General features: G+C 36.1%; 1 protein-coding gene across 1 annotated transcript; it reads left to right on the top strand.

Annotated features, from left to right (window-relative positions):
• Window positions 1-9,583: 9,583 nt before the first annotated feature.
• On the top strand, window positions 9,584-10,096 carry LOC146731627 (uncharacterized). Its single transcript, XM_085492966.1, has one exon. It carries the CDS (start codon window positions 9,584-9,586, stop codon window positions 10,094-10,096), a length of 513 nt encoding a protein of 170 aa, XP_085349092.1.
• Window positions 10,097-24,096: the final 14,000 nt, after the last annotated feature.

The raw sequence follows: 24,096 nt of genomic DNA, 5'->3' as shown, positions 1-24,096 counted from the left end.
GGGTAAACCAACAATAGCGCCAATGGTTAGTATTCACAGTTCTCAACCTATGCAGCTCGTGTGCATGGACTATTTGACACTTGAAGAGTCCAAGGGTGGAATCTGTAATATATTGGTAATAAGTGACCATTTTACGAGATATGCAGTTGCCATACCAACTCGTAACCAAACGGCAAGACTTACTGCTAAGCACCTATGGGAAAACTTCATCATCCATTATGGTTTTCCCCAATGCTTGCACTCGGACCAGGGCAGAAATTTTGAGAGTGAGGTGATTCGTGAGCTCTGCAAGATTTCTGGCATACAGAAGACCAGAACAACTCCCTATCGGCCACAAGGTAATGGACAGGTGGAGAGATTTAACCGCACATTGTTAGGGATGTTAGGTACCCTCAGTGATGACCAGAAGAAGGACTGGAAATCGTATGTTGCGCCGCTTGTTCATGCCTATAATTGCACCCGGCATGACACTACGGGCTACTCGCCATATTTCTTGATGTTTGGGAGACACCCTAGACTACTGATTGACCTGTATTTGGGTATAGAACCTGAGACTACAGAAAGTAGAAGTCATCACGAGTTTGCCCATGCACTGAGGGACAGGTTAAAGTTTGCTTATGAATTGGCACGCCAAGGTGCAGAGAAGTCTGCTGGTAGTAACAAGAAACGATATGATCTCAAGGCACATGAGTCAATCTTAGAACCAGGTGACCGGGTATTGGTTAGGAACGTTAAGATTAGAGGAAAGCACAAATTAGCAAATCTATGGGAGAGCACACCCTATCAAGTGGTTGAGAGACCCAATCATGATATACCAGTATATGTGGTACAACCTGAGAATAGCAGGGGAGGTAAACGACGCACATTGCATCGTAACTTACTGCTTCCATGTACAGCTCTGCCATGTCCCCAACCGACATGCAGTAGACCAAGTAGAACCAGGAGGCTGCCACGTATACAGCGTCGACAGTCAGAAGATAAAGATACTACTACTGACAGTTCTGATTCTGAGGAGGACGATAATGATATATCTCTACCAACTTTTCCTATCAATGTGCCAGTGTATGCAACTTCTGAAGCTGCAGAACCTGACCCGAAGATTAGTGTCCCTGACACTGTTCACAACACAAGTGACTCTGTCTCAATCATCCTTGATGGACATGATGATCAGTCTGCACTACCTGAACTGAGCATGTTAACTCCAACTGCAGAATCATGTGTGCGACAACCTGATAGGATTGAGAGTGAGGGTACTGCTAATCCTGAACCTACTGAATCTAATAGCCAAGATGAAGTAGTTGTTGAACAGAACCAAGAAAGTGAATTGGATGTCACGGAGCCAGTGTTAGAAACTAGCTCAGAACGTCAATCACTTGAGTGCAGTGGCAGTCCTGATGAGGTCAAAGAATCTGATGTATTGGAGCCAGAGGTGTCTGACACTCAGTTGAGAAGATCAAAGAGAACAATTAATCCTCCTGACCGTTATGGCTATTCTCAACAAATGGTGACTGCAACGTCTGATTGGATGGCGAAAGCAGACTTTCTTATTGCAGTGAGGAATCAGTTTTCTAAGAATTCTGAAGCTGATCTGTGCAGTGCTATAATAGATATTGTTACTAAAGGGTAAACCTTGTTTGACATGTTTGGTGTCTTCTTGCAATTTGGTGATGTAATGTCGGGACGACATTTCTCCTAGTGGGGGAGTGTGTGGCGGTCTATAGTGAGAGCGCCATCTATAGTATGGTGTGCGAATAACTTTGTTTATGCTTAAGTCTGTGCGTCGAGGTGTCGGTCAACATGGCGGGTTAGTGTGTCATGTTCGAATGTTTCTGTCTGTGTGGGCAAGTCGATTTTCCTGTTAAATCGACTTAATACCTTCCAAAGTCTGAACTAAAGTGGTTATGGATGTCGTGGAACGCTTGGGACAGGCGAAATCGTGTTTGCGTGGAATTTAGTAGCTGGCAGAAGTCTTTTCCGAAAGTTGTGGTTGTGTGGATCGACCGCAGAGGTTGCAGTCTGCTGTTGCCATTGTGTTGAACGAAACTGTGGTTGAACCAAATATCCAGGTTCCTGTGAGTACAATCGTTGACATTTTGAGTTCTGTACGCCAGTATTAACTGTTTCCAGTAGATCGACTCGACCAATTATGTTGTCCCGTCGAGATTTCAACTAAAGTAAAGACTGTTCTTCGTTGTGGAAATTCCCGCCATTCGTATCACGTGACTTTCTGTTGTCGTCATCCAGTTGGACTGACTTGTTTACCGTCCCAGACATCTACCAAACTTTGATTCGTGTGACATTCAGCATCAAGTAGAAAGTGCATAAATTGACTGTGACATTTTACTGTTGTGCCTTTCCCGGACCTACGTTGTGATCAAACTTATTATTTTCTATAACGTTAGTCTACATTTAGTGTAATTCGCCTGCTCTGGCATTGCGTAAGCCAGTGTGTAGTTTGCATTTTGCATGATATTTCTTTACCGATAATTATTTTGTGTCGTATACATTTATTTAGTCCAGAGTGCTTTACCTGGATTTGTGTATTTTACTATACATACATATTGTGACTACCATTCTGGTGAGTGATATTACTGAATAATTACCTTAAATTGTGTCATTTTGGTATTCACTTAAACCAAACTATTTCTGAGGTATCTTATTGTTATAGTTGATACTTGTAGTGTTACATGCATAATTTGGAACTTTGGTCTGCTTTGCATGTTTAAAACATTTTGTATTTTGGATGTCTTTAGTATTCAGTAGTTGAACTCAAACAATATTTTATTATTGAATAGTTAACTATTTTCTGTTTATATAAACCTGTGAATATACTATTTCAGTGATTGTGTGGGAATTATTTGTACTTCCCTACTGTTACGGTATTGTAGATGACCGCATTGGTTGTGTGTTATTTGAGAGCATACGTTGCATTACGATAGTCTTAGTATTTTACAGTTGAGCTAATGCATACTGTTGTATTTAGTAATCTTTTCAATTATAGTAACTTTGAAGTATTTTCCTTTTATTTTACCTGTATTTAGTATCCGAGTGCTGATCTCTGTTGTTACTAGTATATACTTCTATGTACTGAGGGAATACTCAGGCATTCATAGCCTTAGTACCTATTACGTAGTATCTATCTGCATTCAGTGTTTCTAGTTAGTAAATACTGTATTGTGTATGTGGTAGCCATTTGTATTGAGTAAGTTAGGATTACTGTGTATGCCATACATTCTCTTCAGTACTCTGGACTGATGTGTTGGCCTATATGGTTGTAGCACTTAGTGGCACTATACATTACTGTGCATAGATATTCCTGTTAGTCATTATAGTAACAACGTAATGAGTAGTATATTGTAATACATTTTCATAGCACATTACAGAATACTTGTAATTGTATTTTCTACTTTTTATTGAGACTTTTATTGAGAAATAACTGCGTTACGTGACACATTACTGTGTATTACTGTATCCAAGTAGCGATAACCACGATTGTGTTTTTGCTTGTTCAGCGTTAATACAACATTCTAACTTTACATGCAACACTGAGCTGGGTATTTTGTTATCGAACCCGAGTCCCCACGACCGCATTTAGCCCACTGCCCCGAAATATTACTTGTATCCTACCGTTACTGTGTGTGTAGCTTACAAATGCATATTGTGAAAATGGGAGACTTTTAAAAAGGAAATTTGTGAAATACAATTTGCAAATAAAAATCCTGGAGCCCCATATTTTAGATAGGCAACATTGAAAGACACCAGTTACGAGTTATAGAGTTATAAATGCTTTCTTTTGTCCAAGTTATTTAATGAATTCTATTACAGTGTCACATTTGGTGTATAGCTCACAATGATATTGGTTAGTGGTTTGTGTATAGATACACTTTACCAAGCCAAAAAGATTTGGTTTCATTTAGCTATCTTTGACATTTGTGGGGGTCCAATTCTAAAAAGGTTTGGAGCCCTATTGTTATTCTGATTTTCTTCATCTTCTTCTTCCACAGTATTTTCCTGATACCGTGATTAAGTGCTACTGAAAGGTTGCTTTTTCAGTGATGAATAATATGAAACCACGCATATACGAAACAGTCACGACAAGACCACAACTCAGCAAGTCTGCAACATTTTTATGACTGACTCAAAGCCTACCATACATGGCCTAAACTTTCACGGTGAAATGAATAACGATACGAACATTTCGATGATTCTCGACAGATGAAATACGTGCAATCCACTTACAATTCCGACTTTCCTCAGTCTATGGTTGCTGCCTTTGTAACACACCGTTCACAAAGCCTCACAGATCATTGATTCAGTGGGACAAATGTGTACGAGAAAAATGTTTGGGCTCGGCACAGGAAAGATACATGTGGTTCATCGATATAGTCACAAAGAGGGCGTTATTCAGCAACACGGGCGCGGCCTGGGTGTGTCCAAGGATTACCCAGGTACAGCGCTGAGGGCACTGTGCAATACAGTGTTATCAAAAGTTCATTCGTAGAAATTGAACAATAGTCATAATCAATCGTCGTAATTCAGAAATAGTTCTCTGTACAGTGGGACTCAAATTGATTACCAATCCCAACTCACAGTACAAGTGTTATTCAGCAGACAGTTTGAAAGTAGAAAGTTGAGAGGTGAGAGGTAGAATTACTGTACCCTATATCAGCATAGTTACAGCCGCCATCAGATGTTACCAGTCAGCGGTTCTTTTGATGAATGAGAACTGATGTCACCACAGAGTTACCAAAAGTTCAGGGTGAGATTCACCCACTCCCGTTGCAGAAGAAATCTTGAAATACAGCTGGAAACGTTGATTCTGGTCCGTTTTCGCTAAAACACAGTTCTCTGAGTTCCTCTTCTCATAAAATATCTGAATATGAGAACTACATCCAAACTAAATCCTGTTTTAAGCAGGAATACAACTGGTCCCCACAGAGCTGTTCTAAAACACTGTAGACACTCTGGTAACTATCTGCTGACTGACTCAAACTTGCATCTTTACTGGGGGTAACTCCACCCTTGAACGCACCCCAAAGGTCAAGGAGTCCACCATCTGATACTGATGGCGTACTATTCGACAGGTCCCTTTATGGAATGAAACACAGCACAGCCCATTGTTTCTTAAAAAAGTGTGAAAATTGCCTTGAATGTGTTTATAGCTTTTGAAATCTGGACTGTGGGTAATTATCAATAGTACAAAAATAAAAAAAAAGAAACCTGCATCGAATACACTAGTGTCACATGTCTAATAAGTTAACTTATTAATTTCTCAACTAATTAATTGTAACCACCTCAATTTCTTGTTAAGCTATTCTAAATAATTTCTGTGCTGATTAGTACTATGTAGCCATTAACTCGTTTGTAACAAATGATTTCATCTTCATCTTCAATTTGGTCCCCTATAGCTAGCAAGAAAGCTTCAGTACTCTGTAGAAGAAACTCACTTCGAACACAGTAATTCTGAAAGGGGTAAGCAACGCTCAATGACTCCTAATACTAATCACATACTACGGTTAATCTTCGAACATTAAATCTTTGCTAATTATACTCCTTGCCACACAATTGGATTTCCATGTAGTTTTAACTGAAGTTCACACACACACTAGCCATCAAAATACTTACCAGTTACTCTCTCCAACTGAGAGTTCTCGAGTACCAATAAACAAAAGTACCAGGTGTTATACGTACACTGACATGCACATGTACCAGCTATCATACACTGGGTCTATTGACTTACATTACATACTAAGTTAGAACCTGCGCATGTCTGCCAACGTGTAGGTGTGGTGGTTTTGGCTGCTCCGGGAAATCTTTCCTTTACAACACTTTGGGCACTAATTGGTTAACTTTAGCATAGAAAAGACGTGGATACTGCCTTGGGATACATATACTACGGTTCACGAGGGATGCCAACTGAAACCAGGGCAAGCGTGAAAGAAAAAGAAAAACTGAAAACGATGTCTGCGTCAACACCGTCAAGCTCACACAGATCGATTACGCAATACGTGGACAAATCAAAAAGTGGGCGGGACGGTGAGAGTGAGGAAGAGTTCAAACGCTTTATAAAGGAGGCTATCCTCCATATCGATGCAAATCTCTACAAATTAGTAAATGAACAGAAACGAAAAATGAATATGCTTTCTACGCCCTGAACAATAAGGTTACGCAACTTATTTCGAGAGTGAATGACCTTGAAAAACAAAACAAATTGTTGATGGCTGAAAACAATGAACTCAAAAAGAAGCAAAAAAACAAAAAAACAAACAGAAACGGTATTCGAAAAATTATAACTTGCACTTTAGAGGAATCGCAAAAACTGATAACGAGAACTGCACGGAAATCGTCGAAAATCTACTGATTGGTGTTTTCAAGATGGCGCCCGATGTTCCTCGTGTCGAAAATGCACATTGTGCTCGCAGTAAGAAAAATAAGAAGACACCAAACCACCAAATTGCTAAATTCTACAGCAGACAAATAAAAGAATCCGTGATTAGAAACGCAGGATCGCAGCTAAAGGAATCTCATGTTTATGTTACTCGCGATCTCATCAAAGAAGATTTTTAAGAAAAACAATCGTTCAAAGACGTAATGAAAACCGCGTATGAAGAAGGGAAGAAGCCGTCCTTCCGTGAAGGTAAATTATATATAGATGAATCGCTTTATAAACACCCTGATATTATATAATTATTAGACTTTTGGCTTGCACCACTTCTCAATGTGGGTAGTTTTGTGCATGTTACTTTGCTTTAGGTTATAGAATGTTTAAAGGTGAGCCGTGAAATTTATAAAAACAAAAACAAAAACAACAAGTTGTACGCGTGAGACCTGAAAGTTAATTCTGAAAAAAAAGAAAGCTGCACGTGTGAAACGCGATTTTTTTAAATATATATAAAAAAGGGAAATTTTTATCGCGGCCTTTTACCACTCATGTTAGTAGGTGTACATTGTCACCCATTGTCACCGTGTATTATTTAGGTTGCATAAGAGTGAAAGGGTGCTGTGTACTTTGTTAAATTACGTTGAGGTGCAACTTAGTCTTTTTCTGATAAACATGGCATTTATTGACTGTTTGTTACCTTTAAAATACCATATTGTGAATCGTAAATATTTACTTTTTTTTTAAATTTTTTGGAGCAGCAGCTTTTGTTTACTGTTATCCAGCTATTTTTTTTCTTTTTTTGAACTTGAGCTTTTATGCTTGCGTGTTTTATACGTTTTGTGTTTGTAGTACATGTATTCATTAAATGTTATTAGTTTAAATGTAAGGGGATTAAGAGATGCACAGAAGCGTAAGGCTATTTTTTTATGTTTGTACGAGGCAGAAAGCTGATATAATTTTACTGCAAGAAATCGATAGCAGTTTAGAGGATGAACACAAATGGAAGATTGACTGGGGAGGGGACATTTTCATTTCGCATGGAACTCGGGCAAGCTGTGGGACAGCAATTTTATCACACAAAAATACAACTATAAAACACTAAAATTGTCAAAGATACATCTGGTAGATTTATTTTTCTGGAAATAGATATTGATAGCTTTAAGGCAGTGATTGCAAATATATATATGTTCTGAATAGAGAAGAAGAACAGATTCGTTTTTTAAAAGTTGTTAAGACATCAATTAATTGTAATTTTTCTTACAGTATATTGATTATGGGAGGTGATTTTAATATACCAATAAATCCAGTAATGGATAAACGAGGTGAGAATATTGATCCAAGATCAACTTTCAGAAAGGAAATGTTATCTTTTATGAAATGTTATAATCTTATTGATATTTATAGAGAATTCAATCCTAATACATATAGGTTTACATGGAGAAGGGGAAATGCTGCAACGCGTTTGGATTACTTTTTGATTTCTAAACATCTGAATAATCAGGTAAAACTTTGTGATATTCGTCCTTGTACAAAATCAGACCATGATATAATTGTGATTTCGATTTCTGTTGGAGGTGGTTCCCTTAGAGGCCCTGTTTTTAGCTCCCGTGAAACGGAGCTTATGTGGTACCGGTGTCCGTGACTCTGTGACTCTGTGACTAAAATTTGTTCCACTGATAACTCAAGATCTGCAATTTCAATTCAAATGAAATTTGGCACACAGCTAATATATGATGAGTAGATGCGCTGATTAGATTTTGGTGCAATTCCATGCATATTAATTTGTCAATTATTGCATTAATTAGTCCCCGTTCGGACGCAGTATCTGTTTCTTAGAAATGCCAGGACCAATCACAATCAAACTTCACACGTACATCATACATGATATTATACATATGCACGTCAATTTGTTTCACGATCTGATTCGAGATGACCGAATGGCGGCCATTTTTGTGTTAAAAATCATCAAAATCAAGTATTTCTCGGCTGTTTACAGATGGATTTTGTTCAAACTTGGTATGTACATTAGACATTATAAGACCTTGATGCACATCATTTTGTTTTACAGTCTGATTCAAGATGGCCGAATGGCCGAATTTTTGTGTTAAAAAATACTAAAAATCAAACATTTCAAAATGCCCATATCAAACTCATGTGTTTCCATATACAGTATGTCATAGATTCTCAGACATCTTGATCAATTTTATTGATGGATTGACCTACATGCAATTACATTCACTTATTAGGCAAAGCCTATGCCTTTATAATACATGCTCTGATCACACAGGAGCTATTTACAGTTTAACTTTGATTTGGAAACTCAACTGTAGCCTGTTAGAGGACAATACTTATAAGGAAAGTATTAATAAAACCATTGACGATATTCTGCGTGATACTTTATACCTTGACCACCAAACTCGTTTTGAATACTTGAAGTACAAGATTCGTCAGGCTACTGTTGAATTCTCAAAGCGACAAGCAAAATAAGAAGGAATAGAGAAATTGAATTGGAAAAAGAGTTGTATAATTTAAAAAAAAATCGATGACAATTTGGATGAGGGTGTTTTGATGCAGTATGAAGCTTTAAAAAAAGAACTTGATAGCATTATTGATCACAAGATTCAGGGCTCTGCTATCCGTTCACGCATACAATGGTATCAGGAGGGTGAAAAATCTACTAAATATTTTTTGAACTTGGAAAAACGTAATTTTAAAAAGAAAACTGTAACCAAATTGATGGTCGATCATAACGAATTTACTGGTGAACGGGACATTCTTATGCAAATCAGAAATTATTATACTGCGTTATATGCATCGACCTCTCCAAATTTGAATTCAAATGATAAATATGGGTTCTTTAATAATAATAATATCCCACATGTTGACCCACAAAAATAAAATAAAAATAAACAAATGTGAAGGTATTCTGACTAAAGAGGAAGTATTTTCTGTCTTAAAAAATCCCCAAAAAATAAATCACCTGGCAGTGACGGGCTACCCCCTGAATTTTATTTTTCTGGGAAAAAAATGGGGATGGATTGGTGGCCTCACTAAATTACAGTTTCAATCATGGTGTCATGTCTACCACACAAAAACAAGCTGTTATTACTTTATTGCCAAAACCTGATAAAGCATTGACTGATTTGCATAATTGGAGACCAGTATCGCTGCTCAATGCATTACAAAATTGCAAGTAGATGCATGGCTAAACGGCTTGAAAATATTTTACCCACCATTATTCATGAAAACCAGTCTGCTTTTATACCAGGTAGAAAAATTGTTGACAATATCAGACTTATTACAGATATTAATGATTACTGTGAAAATAGTGGCCAACCGGGAGCACTTTTGTTTGTTGACTTTACAAAAGCTTTTGATACCCTAGAATGGGATTTCTTGCATAAAGCTCTCGACTTGTTCAATTTGGGCGATTCTTTTAAGAAATGGGTTTCTGTATTTTATAAAAACATTGAAAGCTGTGTACTTAATAATGGGCATTCATCAGGTTGGTTCAAGTTATATCGGGGCATCCGACAGGGTTGTCCGTTGTCCACAGCTCTCTTTGTAATTGCCATAGAGTTTTTGGCTATTGTCATTCGATCATGTGACCAAATAGATGGTATTATGTTGCCATATGAGCATGAACAAAAAATATCTGGCTTTGCAGATGATACAACTGACATAATTCTGTTCGCACTGCTCTATCCATTCTAAAACAGTTTCCTGATTTTTCTGGTCTAGAAATCAATATGGGTAAAACAGAACTACTTGTGTTGGGTAAACTTAAACATAATTGGCAAAAGATGGATATAATAGCCCCCACCCAAACACCAATCCGTTACTTGGTAATTTATATAGGTCATGATGTTAAGAAAAATTTTGAGCTTAACTTCCACCAAAAAATTGAAAAAAATAATATAAACTTGGCATATGGAAGTCACGTGTCTTGACTATTGGTGGCAGAGTTACACTTGCAAAGGTTTTTGGGTCTACTAATCTGCTCTTTGTAATGAACTCCATTTCTATTCCGCCAAAATGTGTGTCCAAAGCCCGGGCTAGGTTATTTGATTTTCTGTGGAACGGAAAAAGACACCATATAAAAACAACACTTTTATTGGGGATATTGAATATGGTGGTTTGCGCATGACTGATTTGGAGTTGTTAAACAAAGTATTAAAATTAGCTTGGGCTATAAAAGATAATGGGAACAAATGCATCATGGGGAGTTATTTTAGTAGATATGAGGGCTTGAAATTTTTATTGAGCTGTAATTATGATCCTGACAAAATGATTTTTTCTTTACCAGCTTTGTATTCTGACATTTTAAGTTTTTGGTATGAACTATTCTGTCATGGCCCACCCGTTAATTCAAATGAGGTCAAATCAGAAATACTGTGGAATAATAGATACATTTTAATTGGTGGAAAAACAGTGTGTTATTTACACTGGCTAAATAATGGGGTAAAGTGCATACAACATTTATTAAATACAGATGGTAATTTTATGTCATATGAACAATTTATAGAGAAATACACAATTAAGACAGATTTTGTAACTTTTAATGGTACATGTATTCTGCACGCAATTCCAGTTTAATGGAAGTCCAAATTAGTTGCTGGAAATATCAATGCGAATTTAACTATAAAAATAAATGATACAGTTGTTGGTAGTAAAACAAGAGATTTTTATAAGTTATTAGTTGAAAAATGTTTTGAAACGCCAACATCCATGTCCAAATATGAAGCAACTGTGTATGTGAGTGATGCAATTGATTGGAGATGTATCTGGAAATTGGCATTCGTTACCACAATGGAAGAAAAACTGCGAATCTTTCAGTTCAAAATATTGCATCGAATTTTGGCAACCAACAATTATCTTTTCCAAAATAAAATCCGACTGGACAATTGTTGTAAATGTTGTGAACAAAAAGAAACAATTGAACATCTCTTCTGGGAATGTACAACCACAGTTTCGTTTTGAAAATTATTTCAAAACTATTGGGGGGCTATACCAGGAAGTGATGATATAGTTCTAAGTTGTGAACGTATTCTCTTTGGATTTCCCCAAAAATGTATACTATTAAACCATCTTATTTTAATAGATAAATATGTTTTATATATCTGCCGCTTTACAAATGTAACGCCTTCTTTTGATTATTTTTATAAAGATTGTCAAAGAAAAGAAATCTATTGAAAAAAATGTCTTGAACGAAACACAGTACGTTTTAAAAAGTTAGAACCTAAGCTCTTAATCGTATGAAATCATTAATTGCTATTTATTTCAATCGGTTACACCTTTTAAAATAAGACTCAAGGCCTTCCAACTGAACGACGGAAAATATCCGTGTTACATACAGATACAACACAAATACAACCTAGGATATAATTTTGCAAAATCTGTGATGCGTCTGCCCCTGCTACCATAAGTGTTCAAAGCCAAACGTCGGTATTCTAAGGAGTCAGGTGATATGCATGTCTGTAGAAAACGCCCTCTGTGCTGAAGACAAATACCCGGTATGGAACTCGGAGACATGTTGGCAATGGGAATATTTTTGGATTCACATTTGTACATCACTCAATATATGACATAATTCAATGTAAAAATAACGTTCATTATACTATAAAAGGCTACACAATACTTACAATGTAATATACACGTAGAAAGCATTTCATTCTCTCAAGGAATTCGTTATAGTTTGAAAATTTAGTGACACACATGTCAAAATAAATGTTCTAAGATTTTCATAACATAATATTTTATATTTGTTTGATATTAGGGGAATGGCCTATTTTCCCAGAACGATAGTCGTGTAAAAGTATTGCCAGGTAGCACTGAATAACTTGAAAGTACGAGACAAACCTATTTTCATAGGTGATTGGTTGGGGCATTATATTGTTAGTCGAATAAAAACCGCATAATCAGATAAGTTAAATGGGAACTAAATAGAGCCTAATTTCCAGTACTGCTAGATGCTTGCAAATTATTTCAAAGTCTGGATGCTGGATTAGGCAATCTTTAGTTCGTAGGGTGGTGGTGGAAACATTTTCGTTCACGTACAGTGGCGGATCAAGAGGTGGGGGGCAAGGGGGCCATGGCCCCCTCCAAACGCTTGAAAATGCATCTGGATTACGCATAGCATCGTCCGAATCGCACGGTCCCGTCGGTGTATTCGACCTATAGGCCTGGACTCCCCCAATACATTTTGCTGGATCCGCCCCTGTTCATGTATTCACTGGGCTGCACTGGAAAATCAATGCGTCAATTGTCAAAGGAACACCAAGCAGATTCACAGACTTTCTCGTAATTCGAAATAAAACTAATATCGAACAAGGGGCATCATCGACTCCCGTAGGTCACACTGCATTGATCTTAATCGTGGCTAAGTGCACAGTCTACCGTGCATCCTTGATTATAAGCCAAAGGGCATAAACACGTAAAACTGGGAAAAGTAAAGGATGAGCTCATACTCGAGGACCACCTCAGAAAAGATGATTTTGTTTTGGGGTTTAACATTCTAACCATCTTGCCAACCACTAAAAATTATCCAAATTACATTTTTCGTTCACCACACCGGGCTCGGGGAAATAATACTTCTTTTTGTAAAAAAAATGCGTCATTGATTTCCACGGCACTTTTACAATGAAGAAACAATATGTTCATAAAAAAAACATTTTATTACAATACGATTTACATATCGTCTAATTTACGGAGTAATAATGGGTAGGGTCTGTGGGGAAACAGCCGAATGCAAGATCTTTATCATTATCTTCGTATTGGGATTGTCCGCAAACTCTCGACGCAAAGCAATTTTCACCATGTTTTTCAGTACGATCTGACCTGAAACATCTTCCTTTGACCTAATAGGTCATGTTTTTCATTAACCAGTTCATTAAAAAGCTGTGTCGTAATGACGAAATTTTCCGATTATTGACGAAGATTTGTTTAACGCAATGTGGAAGTGAATTACCACAATGTTAAAATGCGATCTGTAGCACTGATTTCGACAAAAAAACACAGTGTTTTTTTTCCTAAAAAACTGCCGATTCACAATTTCCGAAAGGTAAACTACGGTTAATAGTAACCGTGGGTAAACTGAGTGTGAAGGAAGTATTTAAACACCTTTCACGGTCGCCAAAAGGTCACATCGTCTCAAAGTAAACAATAAAGTAAAACAATAACCAGGTACACGACCTGACGGTCACATTTTTGGCTCTTTGAAAGCTACAGCTAACAAGAAATATGGATTATTTCAATATTGCAACATCGGGGTTTATCCAGAGTAAATGACAGAATAGAACGGGTAGAAACCACGTTGTGTACGTTCGCCATGCACTCTGAAAATAATGCGAGTTTTCTCAAAAAAGCACAAACCTATCACGAATATTATGAAATGAAACACACTTTTTACAGCATATTTTAAAGAATATCGTCGACGCCCAGTAAACACACTCTGGGCTTATGATCGCGAATGCCCTCAACTTGATAAATGTTTAAAAATAGAAGGATGGGGTTATACTCGGAAAGGGACTTGTGATCGGGGAAGTATGGTACTTTAACGCAATTGGGCTTTCACTGTATGTGGCTCAAACGCATAATGTTCTAAAAAGCACATTGTGCATATAAAAATTGAGTTTATACTAGTAGTAAGCAATGCCGGGCAGCATGAATGGCTATGTGTACAATTGCGTATACGAATGTGATCAGATACTAAAACGTCATAGCTTTGAAAAGTACCCGTATGTTCGTTCGCTATTTACCCCTCTCCATGAATGGCCTTCATGGTGTTTAATTGCAAGCACTTCAAATGCCTATCCATGCTACAGTTATAATTAAAACAAAATTAAACCACTGCAATTTTATTTCAAATACAGTTTAGAATATACACAACTATTAATTAAGGCCGCATTGAGGCTCGATCATAAAAGCAAATATTGTATTATATAATCATATACATAACTTGCAGTTGAGAAAATTAGTATGTTTACTATAGATTTAGTTTTCACATAAATGTAAAATGTTATCTAAAAAAATGTATAACTACTATACCCAATCCAACGTGATTTTGTTGTATGAAAGAAATGAATTAGAAGATGGCTGATTCAAAGCTACATTTTGTTGTACGGAGATATTTGCCACCATAGTTGGATAATATAGACCAATTTTCTCCTGTAGTTCCCCTGAAGACCCCACCAGAAACATATTTTATTGCTAAAATACAAGCATACACACTGCTGTTGAATGACCAGCAGACGCTATATTATTGAAGTGCAACAAACATAGTGCGTTTTATTGAAAACCTGCCTAACTAACTATATGTGTCGTATTTGTGTGATTGCTATTGTTTATCACTTCGGTGTTTTTCTTGTCCCGGTGAATTGTTTCCGGCAACGAGCTGGTCTTCGAACAGATTAAGACTTGCATCTGCTTCTTGTATCGGATTTGCGTAACTTGATGTTTTCCCATTTTCAGGGTCTGTGAACAAAGTAATGCCATTCGAACTTGAAAGAAAAGCCAAACAACATAATGCTCCCAGGTAAAGGAGCTCCACAGCGAAATACAATTAACAGATTTTTAAATCACTTTTCATTCTCTAGAAATTAAAATTTTCATCAGTATTATGTAGTCCGCCATCTTGATCGCCAGAAAGGATTGTGGGTAAAGCGTGACATTGATATATGGTGATAAACTTAAATGGTGCGAGCTTTATGCACTTCATGAGTCATCCGAATGATATTCGTGCAGTCAGGAACAGTAAATATTGGTCAAGACAATTCTTTCAACTGATACCATTATGCTTTTTTTGACGTCAAGTTTTTGAAAAGTCAAATCAGAGATACCAAGATACCGCTATGGTTTTGTCCATATTACATTCAGTCAACGGCAATATATAATGATGGATTTGCTTTATTATTCGATGTATAATTACATAAACATCAGATGTATGCCAATAGTTTTGGAAATTCATGATTACACAGGCTAATTGTAATTGTACCATACGGAAATATCACTGACGCCTTGTAATGAGAACTTAGTAAACTGTTTTTGATGTCATTGTCGTATGCTCTTACCTTCTGTGTTTTCTGTAGATCTCTTCCAACATCTTTTTCGTATAAAATAGATCAGAGACAATATAGATGATATCACAACTACACAACCAATAACAGCACCGATTACAATCCTAATATCGATACCAGTATCTGGAAGAAAATAAACTACTCTATTAATCCTAGTGCCTAAATGAATTAACTAATCTAAGGCATCATTTGACTTTGTAAACTTGACGCCTACACCGAAATAAAAGACGGACCAAAACCTTTAAAATATTCTAGGAAAAATATAGTACTTCACTGGTGCCTCTATAAGTTCCACTAGTAAGAGATAATGTATGTTTTCTATTGCAGAATGACGACCTTTATACTTGGCAAATGTAAATCATTCATTTTATGTTGAAGTCGGGTGGCGCTAGACATTGGTACTAAAGACAATTTAACGCACACTTTATTTAAAGTATATTAGATTTGAAATTCAAATTCACTGATAGCAGATTGAAATAACCACGCCAGCACATTTAATTGTGTTTGTAACGTCATATACAGTACAGTCAATGACATGTAATTACATTCCTACAAAGAAATGATACAGCGAGATAAAGACTTAACATGCGTGTTACCGTCGATAACCGATGACCTGCAGTTCAAATACTTTACAAGATAAAGGACCTGTGTCCTGAATTTTACGTTTCTTAATTGTTGATGAAATACGTGATTATTTGGTCAGTTCTGAAATATATGGATGGAATTTTGTGCATAGCTATGAACGAGATATTTCTATGTCATGCATGCATGCATTGTTTTGTTTATTTTATTTTAATTTTATTTTTATGTTTTGATATTTCCATATGAAAGCTCGCTCAAAACACAGCACAAGGCGATATTTTGGCGTAATGTTTATTACTATTTGAATGCATTATAGTCTAAATATCATAGTGACAATTGAATTTTATACAGTCCAAGAGAAATTGTCTGCATTTTCTCGTGATAAAAAAAACTATTTTAATGTAATATTATGCATTAGTTTAAAATTGTTGTTGGTAAACAAGTTTCAAGTAAAAGCAAACACAAACACAGGCTTTGTAGCAAACGTCACAATGGTGTTAACTAGTCATGCTATTTCACAGACGAATACCTAACTTGTTTTGATTATTACTCAGTTCTGATTATAATAGAACATTGACAATAGACATAAAATGAACCATAACGCTTATGCATCTATAGTTGTATAGTTGTTTATCAAGTTACGGGGATATTTTCAGACATTCAATGTTGCGCTCACGTTTTCTAATACAGTTCCAAATTAAATAATGACTTAGTACACGTGTAAGTGCTTACCAGTTTCTGCTGGACACTGTACACAGTTTTGGTCTGGTAACCCATCTCGACATAGCTGACATGACTGACAAGCTCCAAAGAAACTGTCACAAAAGAAATCGTAAGAACAATTACACATGGTCCTCGCGTTGTGAATTCAGCTCGATATGTGATGCTGTAAGTTGGTGTTCTGGCAGTGTGTAATATTGCTACGCATTATATGAAGCGTATGCGGGAAAATCCCACGAATCCCATTGGTCACATGCATCGCATTGGCCTGATGTCAACAGAAATCGGAAAATTCCATTGAGACGTGTGTTTTTGGTTTATGGACAACTAGTTTGTAAATGTAAATATTTACTCATCACTTACTATATGTTTTTGGCTCCACTCAAGTTTATGTAGATCACTCACTATTCCGGATGAAGGTAAACTTATTTTAAAGAGACAATGCGCATTGTTATATAATTCAGTTGGTTTATATTGGTAAGAACAGTATGGTTTATTGTAAAATGTAAACATTGTCACCAAGATGAAATAGTGTAAAACGTATTTATCTTAGATTTTCTTATACGTAAACGTTCTTAGCACACTCATAGTGGTGTGTTCACTATTTATCGCTGATATGGGTACTGACAAACGTACTCTTCATTTTTATTATAAATCATACCAAATTTATTGAAATGTACGAGCAATACTCTAAATGTTCTTACACTTGGATAGAAAATATTCACACGTGGTTAAAACGATTTAATAATAAAACCAGCAGAAAATCACATACCATATCTGATGCACAGGAATTTGAGAAATGTACGAGTGAAACGAGTTCTGTTTTAATTTGAACAGTTGTTTTCAAAACGCAATAGCACTTTTTGTTCGATTTATACATTTTTGTCATGTTTATACAGTTTTAGTATTTTTGATCGCGTTTAAATAATTTGGTGCAAACATAGCTGTATTAAACAATTCCTTTCAATTTTGCACATATAGTCTTGATTCTGCATAAAATGAAATCCCTGTTTGCCAGAAAACATACCAGCAGTGCTCTTTTGATGAAATACTGAGACTTTCAAATGCACACGCGTCATGGATTCGCCTATATAACTACACGAGATTGAAAACTCGCATTTCAGTATTTTATCAAACATATAATGTATGCATCCAACAAGATTTTACAATAACATCATACCAATTTTGTTAGATGGAATTTCTAAAAAAAAATAGATGACAAGTTTTCAAAATATTGCTTTAATAAATAATGAGTGTCCCTTTAACAGGTGTGTAGACACTTGTGTCATGTTCCATGACATAGGTCATTCTATCTGTAGACTATGATAGTTATCACTGACCTGACATGGAGGCTCCAAAGCAATAAGGTTATTGCTATTTCGAAAAATATACGACATCTATTACAACGTGTTTTGCAGGAAATCTACCTCAAACAATACATGACAGCCGCACGAGTTACAGTATCCATTTATGTGCTATACTGTGATGAATACAGACATAATAGTTTTAATGGTTCATTCCTGGTCAAATCATTATTTTTGAGAGTAATACATTTCATCTAAGTTTTGTTTGGTTGGTTGACAATCCCAGCTTTACAGATTCACACTATAGTAATCGCGACATTCTTTTGACATTGTTTTCATTTTTACGTGCATCGTGGACCAGTCTGTGATATTCTTGTTTTAAAATTTATTTGTTTTACTTATTAAGTAAAAGAAAGTCACAAATGGAATCGTAAGAACAATTAAACATGGTCATCGCGTTGTGAATTCAGCTCGCAATGTGATGCTGTAAGTTGGTGTTCTGGCAGTCTGTAATATTGCTACGCAATATATGAAGCGTTTGCGGAATAAACCATGAATCCCATTGGTCACATGCATCGCACTGGCCTGACCGGAAAATTCCACTCAGACGTGTGTTTTTGGTTTATGGCCAACTAGTTTATAAATGAAAATATTTATTGGTCACTTACAATCTATTTATGTAGATCGCTCACTATTCCGGATGAAGGTAAACTTATTTTAAAGAGACAATGCGCATTGTTATATATTCAGTTGGTTTATATTGGTAAGAACAGTATGGTTTATTGTAAAATGTAAATATTGTCACCGCGATGAAATAGTGTAAAACGTATTTCTCTCAGATTTCCTTATACGTGAACGTTCTGAGCACACTCATAGTGGTGTGTTCACTATTTATCGCTGGTATGGGTACTGGCAAACGGACGCTTTATTTTTATTATAAATCATACCAAATTTATTGCAATGTGCGAGCAATACTCTAAGTTATTCAAATGTTCTTACACTTATAGAAAATATTCACACGGGGTTAAAACGATTTAATTATGAAACCAGCAGAAAATCACATGTCATAACTGTTCTCAGATCAAATGTGATGCACAGGAACTTGATAAAGGTACGGGTAAAAGGAGTACTGTTTTAATTTCAACAACTGTGGGCAAAGAGCAATAGCACTTTTTTCTCGATTTGAATCGGCGGGCAATTATTAGTAAACGTGGATATGTGATCGACCATTACTGTTCCCAAGGCATGTTGTTCTATCTTCATTCAACAGCTCACTAACAATATGTTACAGCATGCGATGTTTATATATTTCGGACTAGATTGTACATTGTTCCCTGGGGTCAAGCATTTTTTGTAAAAGGGGCAATGTTATTTGTCTAGTGGAAAACTTGCCCGCGTAAATTGAAAATAATATAAGCCACGTGTCAGCATGCCTCAGCATTTAAGAGTGGGAATTTCCACAAGTAAACAATTTGATTAGAAATGTAACCTGAAGTGCTGTGATTCCATTACGATCTGAAATATTCTGCTTTTTTCGACTTTTATTTGCGATGCCATTTTGGTTTGCACGTTTGTGTTACACAAGTCAGAGGTGGAGGCATAGCTCTTCTGTATCGATAACAATCCTGAATCTTAAAATAACAAATTTAATGACACTAAATGTATTAGAAATGACTGAAATGCCAGCACAAAAACCAAAGGTTTACACAAGAAGAGCTATGCACCCACAACTATATCATCGCATGTTGTTGAGGTGAACTTGTGTTTCTTCTACTGTACAATTATCACTAATAATTCTGTTTTTGTTTTCAAAACGAATGTTTTTGGGAAATTAAACTCGTATGTGCTGCGTAATTGCTTCATAAATTCCGCATTATTCAGGTTGTAGATTTTATGTGATGTGATGTTTTTTACTATTTTAAAATATATATATATAAGTATTAAACATGTTTATTATAATGGGACGATACTTGGTTCGAAGACCAGCTGATCGATGGTAGCCAATGAGGGAGAACCAGTCTGTCCGCACATTTACTGATCGTATTGCTATTTCTTGCCCTAATATGTCTTGATCAACTCTAACTAAAACAAAATTAGATTAGAAATATGACATGCATGTCCAGTAAATTGTTGATGACACGCTAAAAATGCATGTTGTTGTATGTATATGTGGGGAGTGAAATGGTGGATTACATTTGTCCAACTCCATAAACATATAATTGGTGTGTACATGTGCATTTGAAGTAGTGGGAATACACTACATGAACGTACTAACAAAAGTCCAGAAGTTAGAAACCAAGCTAGTCCCCCGTATAGAAACTACGAACGAATTTGTCAATTTACACAGCATAAAACACTGTTCTATTGAAAATTCATTGATAATATCAAACCTTGAAGAATTGAATGTAATTGTATAGTTTCGAAGTTGGCTATTTTTGTCTGTGGTGTAATACAGGTCATTGGCCAGCTAATCGATTGTAGCCAATGAGGGAGCAGTAGCGGCGGCACCGGGGGGGGGCGATGCGACACAATTGAAGAGGGATGCCTGTCTTGCCCCCAAAAATGCAAGAAATAGCATTCCGGGGGGTCTAGATTTCAAAATTTTCCCGTAGGAGCATGCCCCCGGACCCCCTTACTCTAAGGTCACGTCTTAGGCGCGAGAGCTGGTGAGCAGATCTCGCCCCATGCAAAATTTCGTGCCGCCGCCTCTGGGGAGAACCAGTCTGTCTGCACATTTACTTCACTTTAAGATGAATAACAACACACTAGGACTCTTATGATTAGTTTATCGGGTTTGCAAATATTCCTATTCCGAGAAAATTACTCAACTGGCATTGCATAGCAGCATATGCCATGACAAAATTAAACCAGTAACACGAATCAATGACATATATCGAACTGATGGCCAATCGATTAAGCAAGCTCGTAAACAAGTTGGTTTACGTCATATACACTCCTAACTGTTAATTATTATAATACGTAGCAAACAAATAATTGGCACTGGTCACACCACTTAGTGAATTCATGTTCTGGCATGCTTTTTAAAATACGGTGACTAAAATTCCAAAGTATTTAATTTTGACCGAAGAATGCTCCCTACATGCTCAAATTGCGTCTTTTCTTGTGATTTACTACTAGCAACAGCATTCACTGACGACAAGACCTTAAAATTCTCATAAATAGTACATTAACCCCAAAATATTGATAACAGGTTCAACTGTACAGTGTTATGATAACTGTAGGTCATGTTTATGCAGTTTTAATATTTTTGATCGTGTTTAAATAATTTGGTTCAAACATAGCTGTATTAAACAATTCCTTTCAATTTTGCACATATAGTCTTGATTCTGCATAAAATGAAATTCCTGTTTGCCAGAAAACATACCAGCAGTGCTCGTTTGATGAAATACTGAGACTTTCAAATTCACACGCTTCATGGATTCGCCTATATAACTACACGAAATTGAAAACTCGCATTCCAGTATATTATCAAACATATAATGTATGCATCCAAACAGATTTTACAATAACATCACACCATTTTTTTTAGATGGAATTTCTAAAAAAAAAATAGATTACAAGTTTTCAAAATATTGCTTTGAATATTGAGTTTTTTACAATGTCTCTTTAACATGTGTTTAGACACTTGTGTCATGTTCCATGACATAGGTCATTCTATCTGTAGACTATGATAGTTATCACTAACTTGACAAGGAGACTCCAAAGGAATAAGGTCATTGATATTATGAAAAACATACAACGACATCTATCACAACGTGTTTTGCAGGAAATCTACCTCAAACAATACATGACAGCCGCACGAGTTACAGTATCCATTTATGTGCTCTACTGTGATGAATACAGACATAATAGTTTTAATGGTGCATTCCTTGTCAAATCATTATTTTTGAGAGTAATACATTTCATCTAAGTTTTTTTTGGTTGGTTGACAATCCCAGCTTTACAGATTCACACTATAGTAATCGCGACATTCTTTTGACATTCATTTTTACGTGCATCGTGGACCAGTCTGTGATATGCTTGTTTTAAAATTAATTTGTTTTACTTATTAAGTAAAAGAAAGTCACAAATGGAATCGTAAGAACAATTAAACATGGTCATCGCGTTGTGAATTCAGCTCGCAATGTGATGCTGTAAGTTGGTGTTCTGGCAGTCTGTAATATTGCTACGCAATATATGAAGCGTTTGCGGAATAAACCATGAATCCCATTGGTCACATGCATCGCACTGGCCTGACCGGAAAATTCCATTCAGACGTGTGTTTTTGGTTTATGGCCAACTAGTTTATAAATGAAAATATTTATTGGTCACTTACAATCTATTTATGTAGATCGCTCACTATTCCGGATGAAGGTAAACTTATTTTAAAGAGACAATGCGCATTGTTATATATTCAGTTGGTTTATATTGGTAAGAACAGTATGGTTTATTGTAAAATGTAAATATTGTCACCGCGATGAAATAGTGTAAAACGTATTTCTCTCAGATTTCCTTATACGTAAACATTCTGAGCACACTCATAGTGGTGTGTTCACTATTTATCGATGGTATGGATACTGGCAAACGGACGCTTTATTTTTATTATAAATCATACCAAATTTATTGCAATGTGCGAGCAATACTCTAAGTTATTCAAATGTTCTTACACTTATAGAAAATATTCACACGGGGTTAAAACGATTTAATTATGAAACCAGCAGAAAATCACATGTCATAACTGTTCTCAGATAAAATGTGATGCACAGGAACTTGATAAAGGTACGGGTAAAAGGAGTACTGTTTTAATTTCAACAACTGTGGGCAAAGAGCAATAGCACTTTTTGCTCGATTTGAATCGGCGGGCAATTATTAGTAAACGTTGATATGTGATCGACCATTACTGTTCCCAAGGCATGTTGTTCTATCTTCATTCAACAGCTCACCAACAATATGTTACAGCATGCGATGTTTATATATTTCGGACTAGATTGTACATTGTTCCCTGGGGTCAAACATTTTTTGTAAAAGGGGCAATGTTATTTGTCTAGTGGAAAACTTGCCCGCCTAAATTGAAAATAATATAAGCCACGTGTCAGCATGCCTCAGCATTTAAGAGTGGGAATTTCCACAAGTAAACAATTTGATTAGAAATGTAACCTGAAGTGCTGTGATTCCATTACGATCTGAAATATTCTGCTTTTGTCGACTTTTATTTGCGATGCCATTTTGCTTTGCACGTTTGTGTTACACAAGTCAGAGGTGGAGGCATAGCTCTTCTGTATCGATAACAATCCTGAATCTTAAAATAACAAATTTAATGACACTAAATGTATTAGAAATGACTGAAATGCCAGCACAAAAACCAAAGGTTTACACAAGAAGAGCTATGCACCCACAACTATATCACCGCATGTTGTTGAGGTGAACTTGTGTTTCTTCTACTGTACAATTATCACTAATAATTCTGTTTTTGTTTTCAAAACGAATGTTTTTGGGAAATTAAACTCGTATGTGCTGCGTAATTGCTTCATAAATTCCGCATTATTCAGGTTGTAGATTTTATGTGATGTGATGTTTTTTACTATTTAAAAAAATATATATATAAGTATTAAACATGTTTATTATAATGGGACGATACTTGGTTCGAAGACCAGCTGATCGATGGTAGCCAATGAGGGAGAACCAGTCTGTCCGCACATTTACTGATCGTATTGCTATTTCTTGCCCTAATATGTCTTGATCAACTCTAACTAAAACAAAATTAGATTAGAAATATGACATGCATGTCCAGTAAATTGTTGATGACACGCTAAAAATGCATGTTGTTGTATGTATATGTGGGGAATGAAATGGTGGATTACATTTGTCCAACTCCATAAACATATAATTGGTGTGTACATGTGCATTTGAAGTAGTGGGAATACACTACATGAACGTACTAACAAAAGTCCAGAAGTTAGAAACCAAACTAGTCCCCCGTATAGAAACTACGAACGAATTTGTCAATTTACACAGCATAAAACACTGTTCTATT

Source organism: Saccoglossus kowalevskii, chromosome 18 (genome assembly GCF_978046115.1).
Source record: "Saccoglossus kowalevskii chromosome 18, keSacKowa6.1, whole genome shotgun sequence".
NCBI classification, from domain to species: Eukaryota; Metazoa; Hemichordata; class Enteropneusta; family Harrimaniidae; genus Saccoglossus; species Saccoglossus kowalevskii.
This window is presented reverse-complemented; position numbering and strand designations above follow the sequence as displayed.

What these genes read in the sequence shown, in the direction of transcription:
- LOC146731627 (XM_085492966.1), top strand. Translation starts at nt 9,584, where the DNA reads ATGGCTAAACGGCTTGAAAATATTTTACCCACCATTATTCATGAAAAC.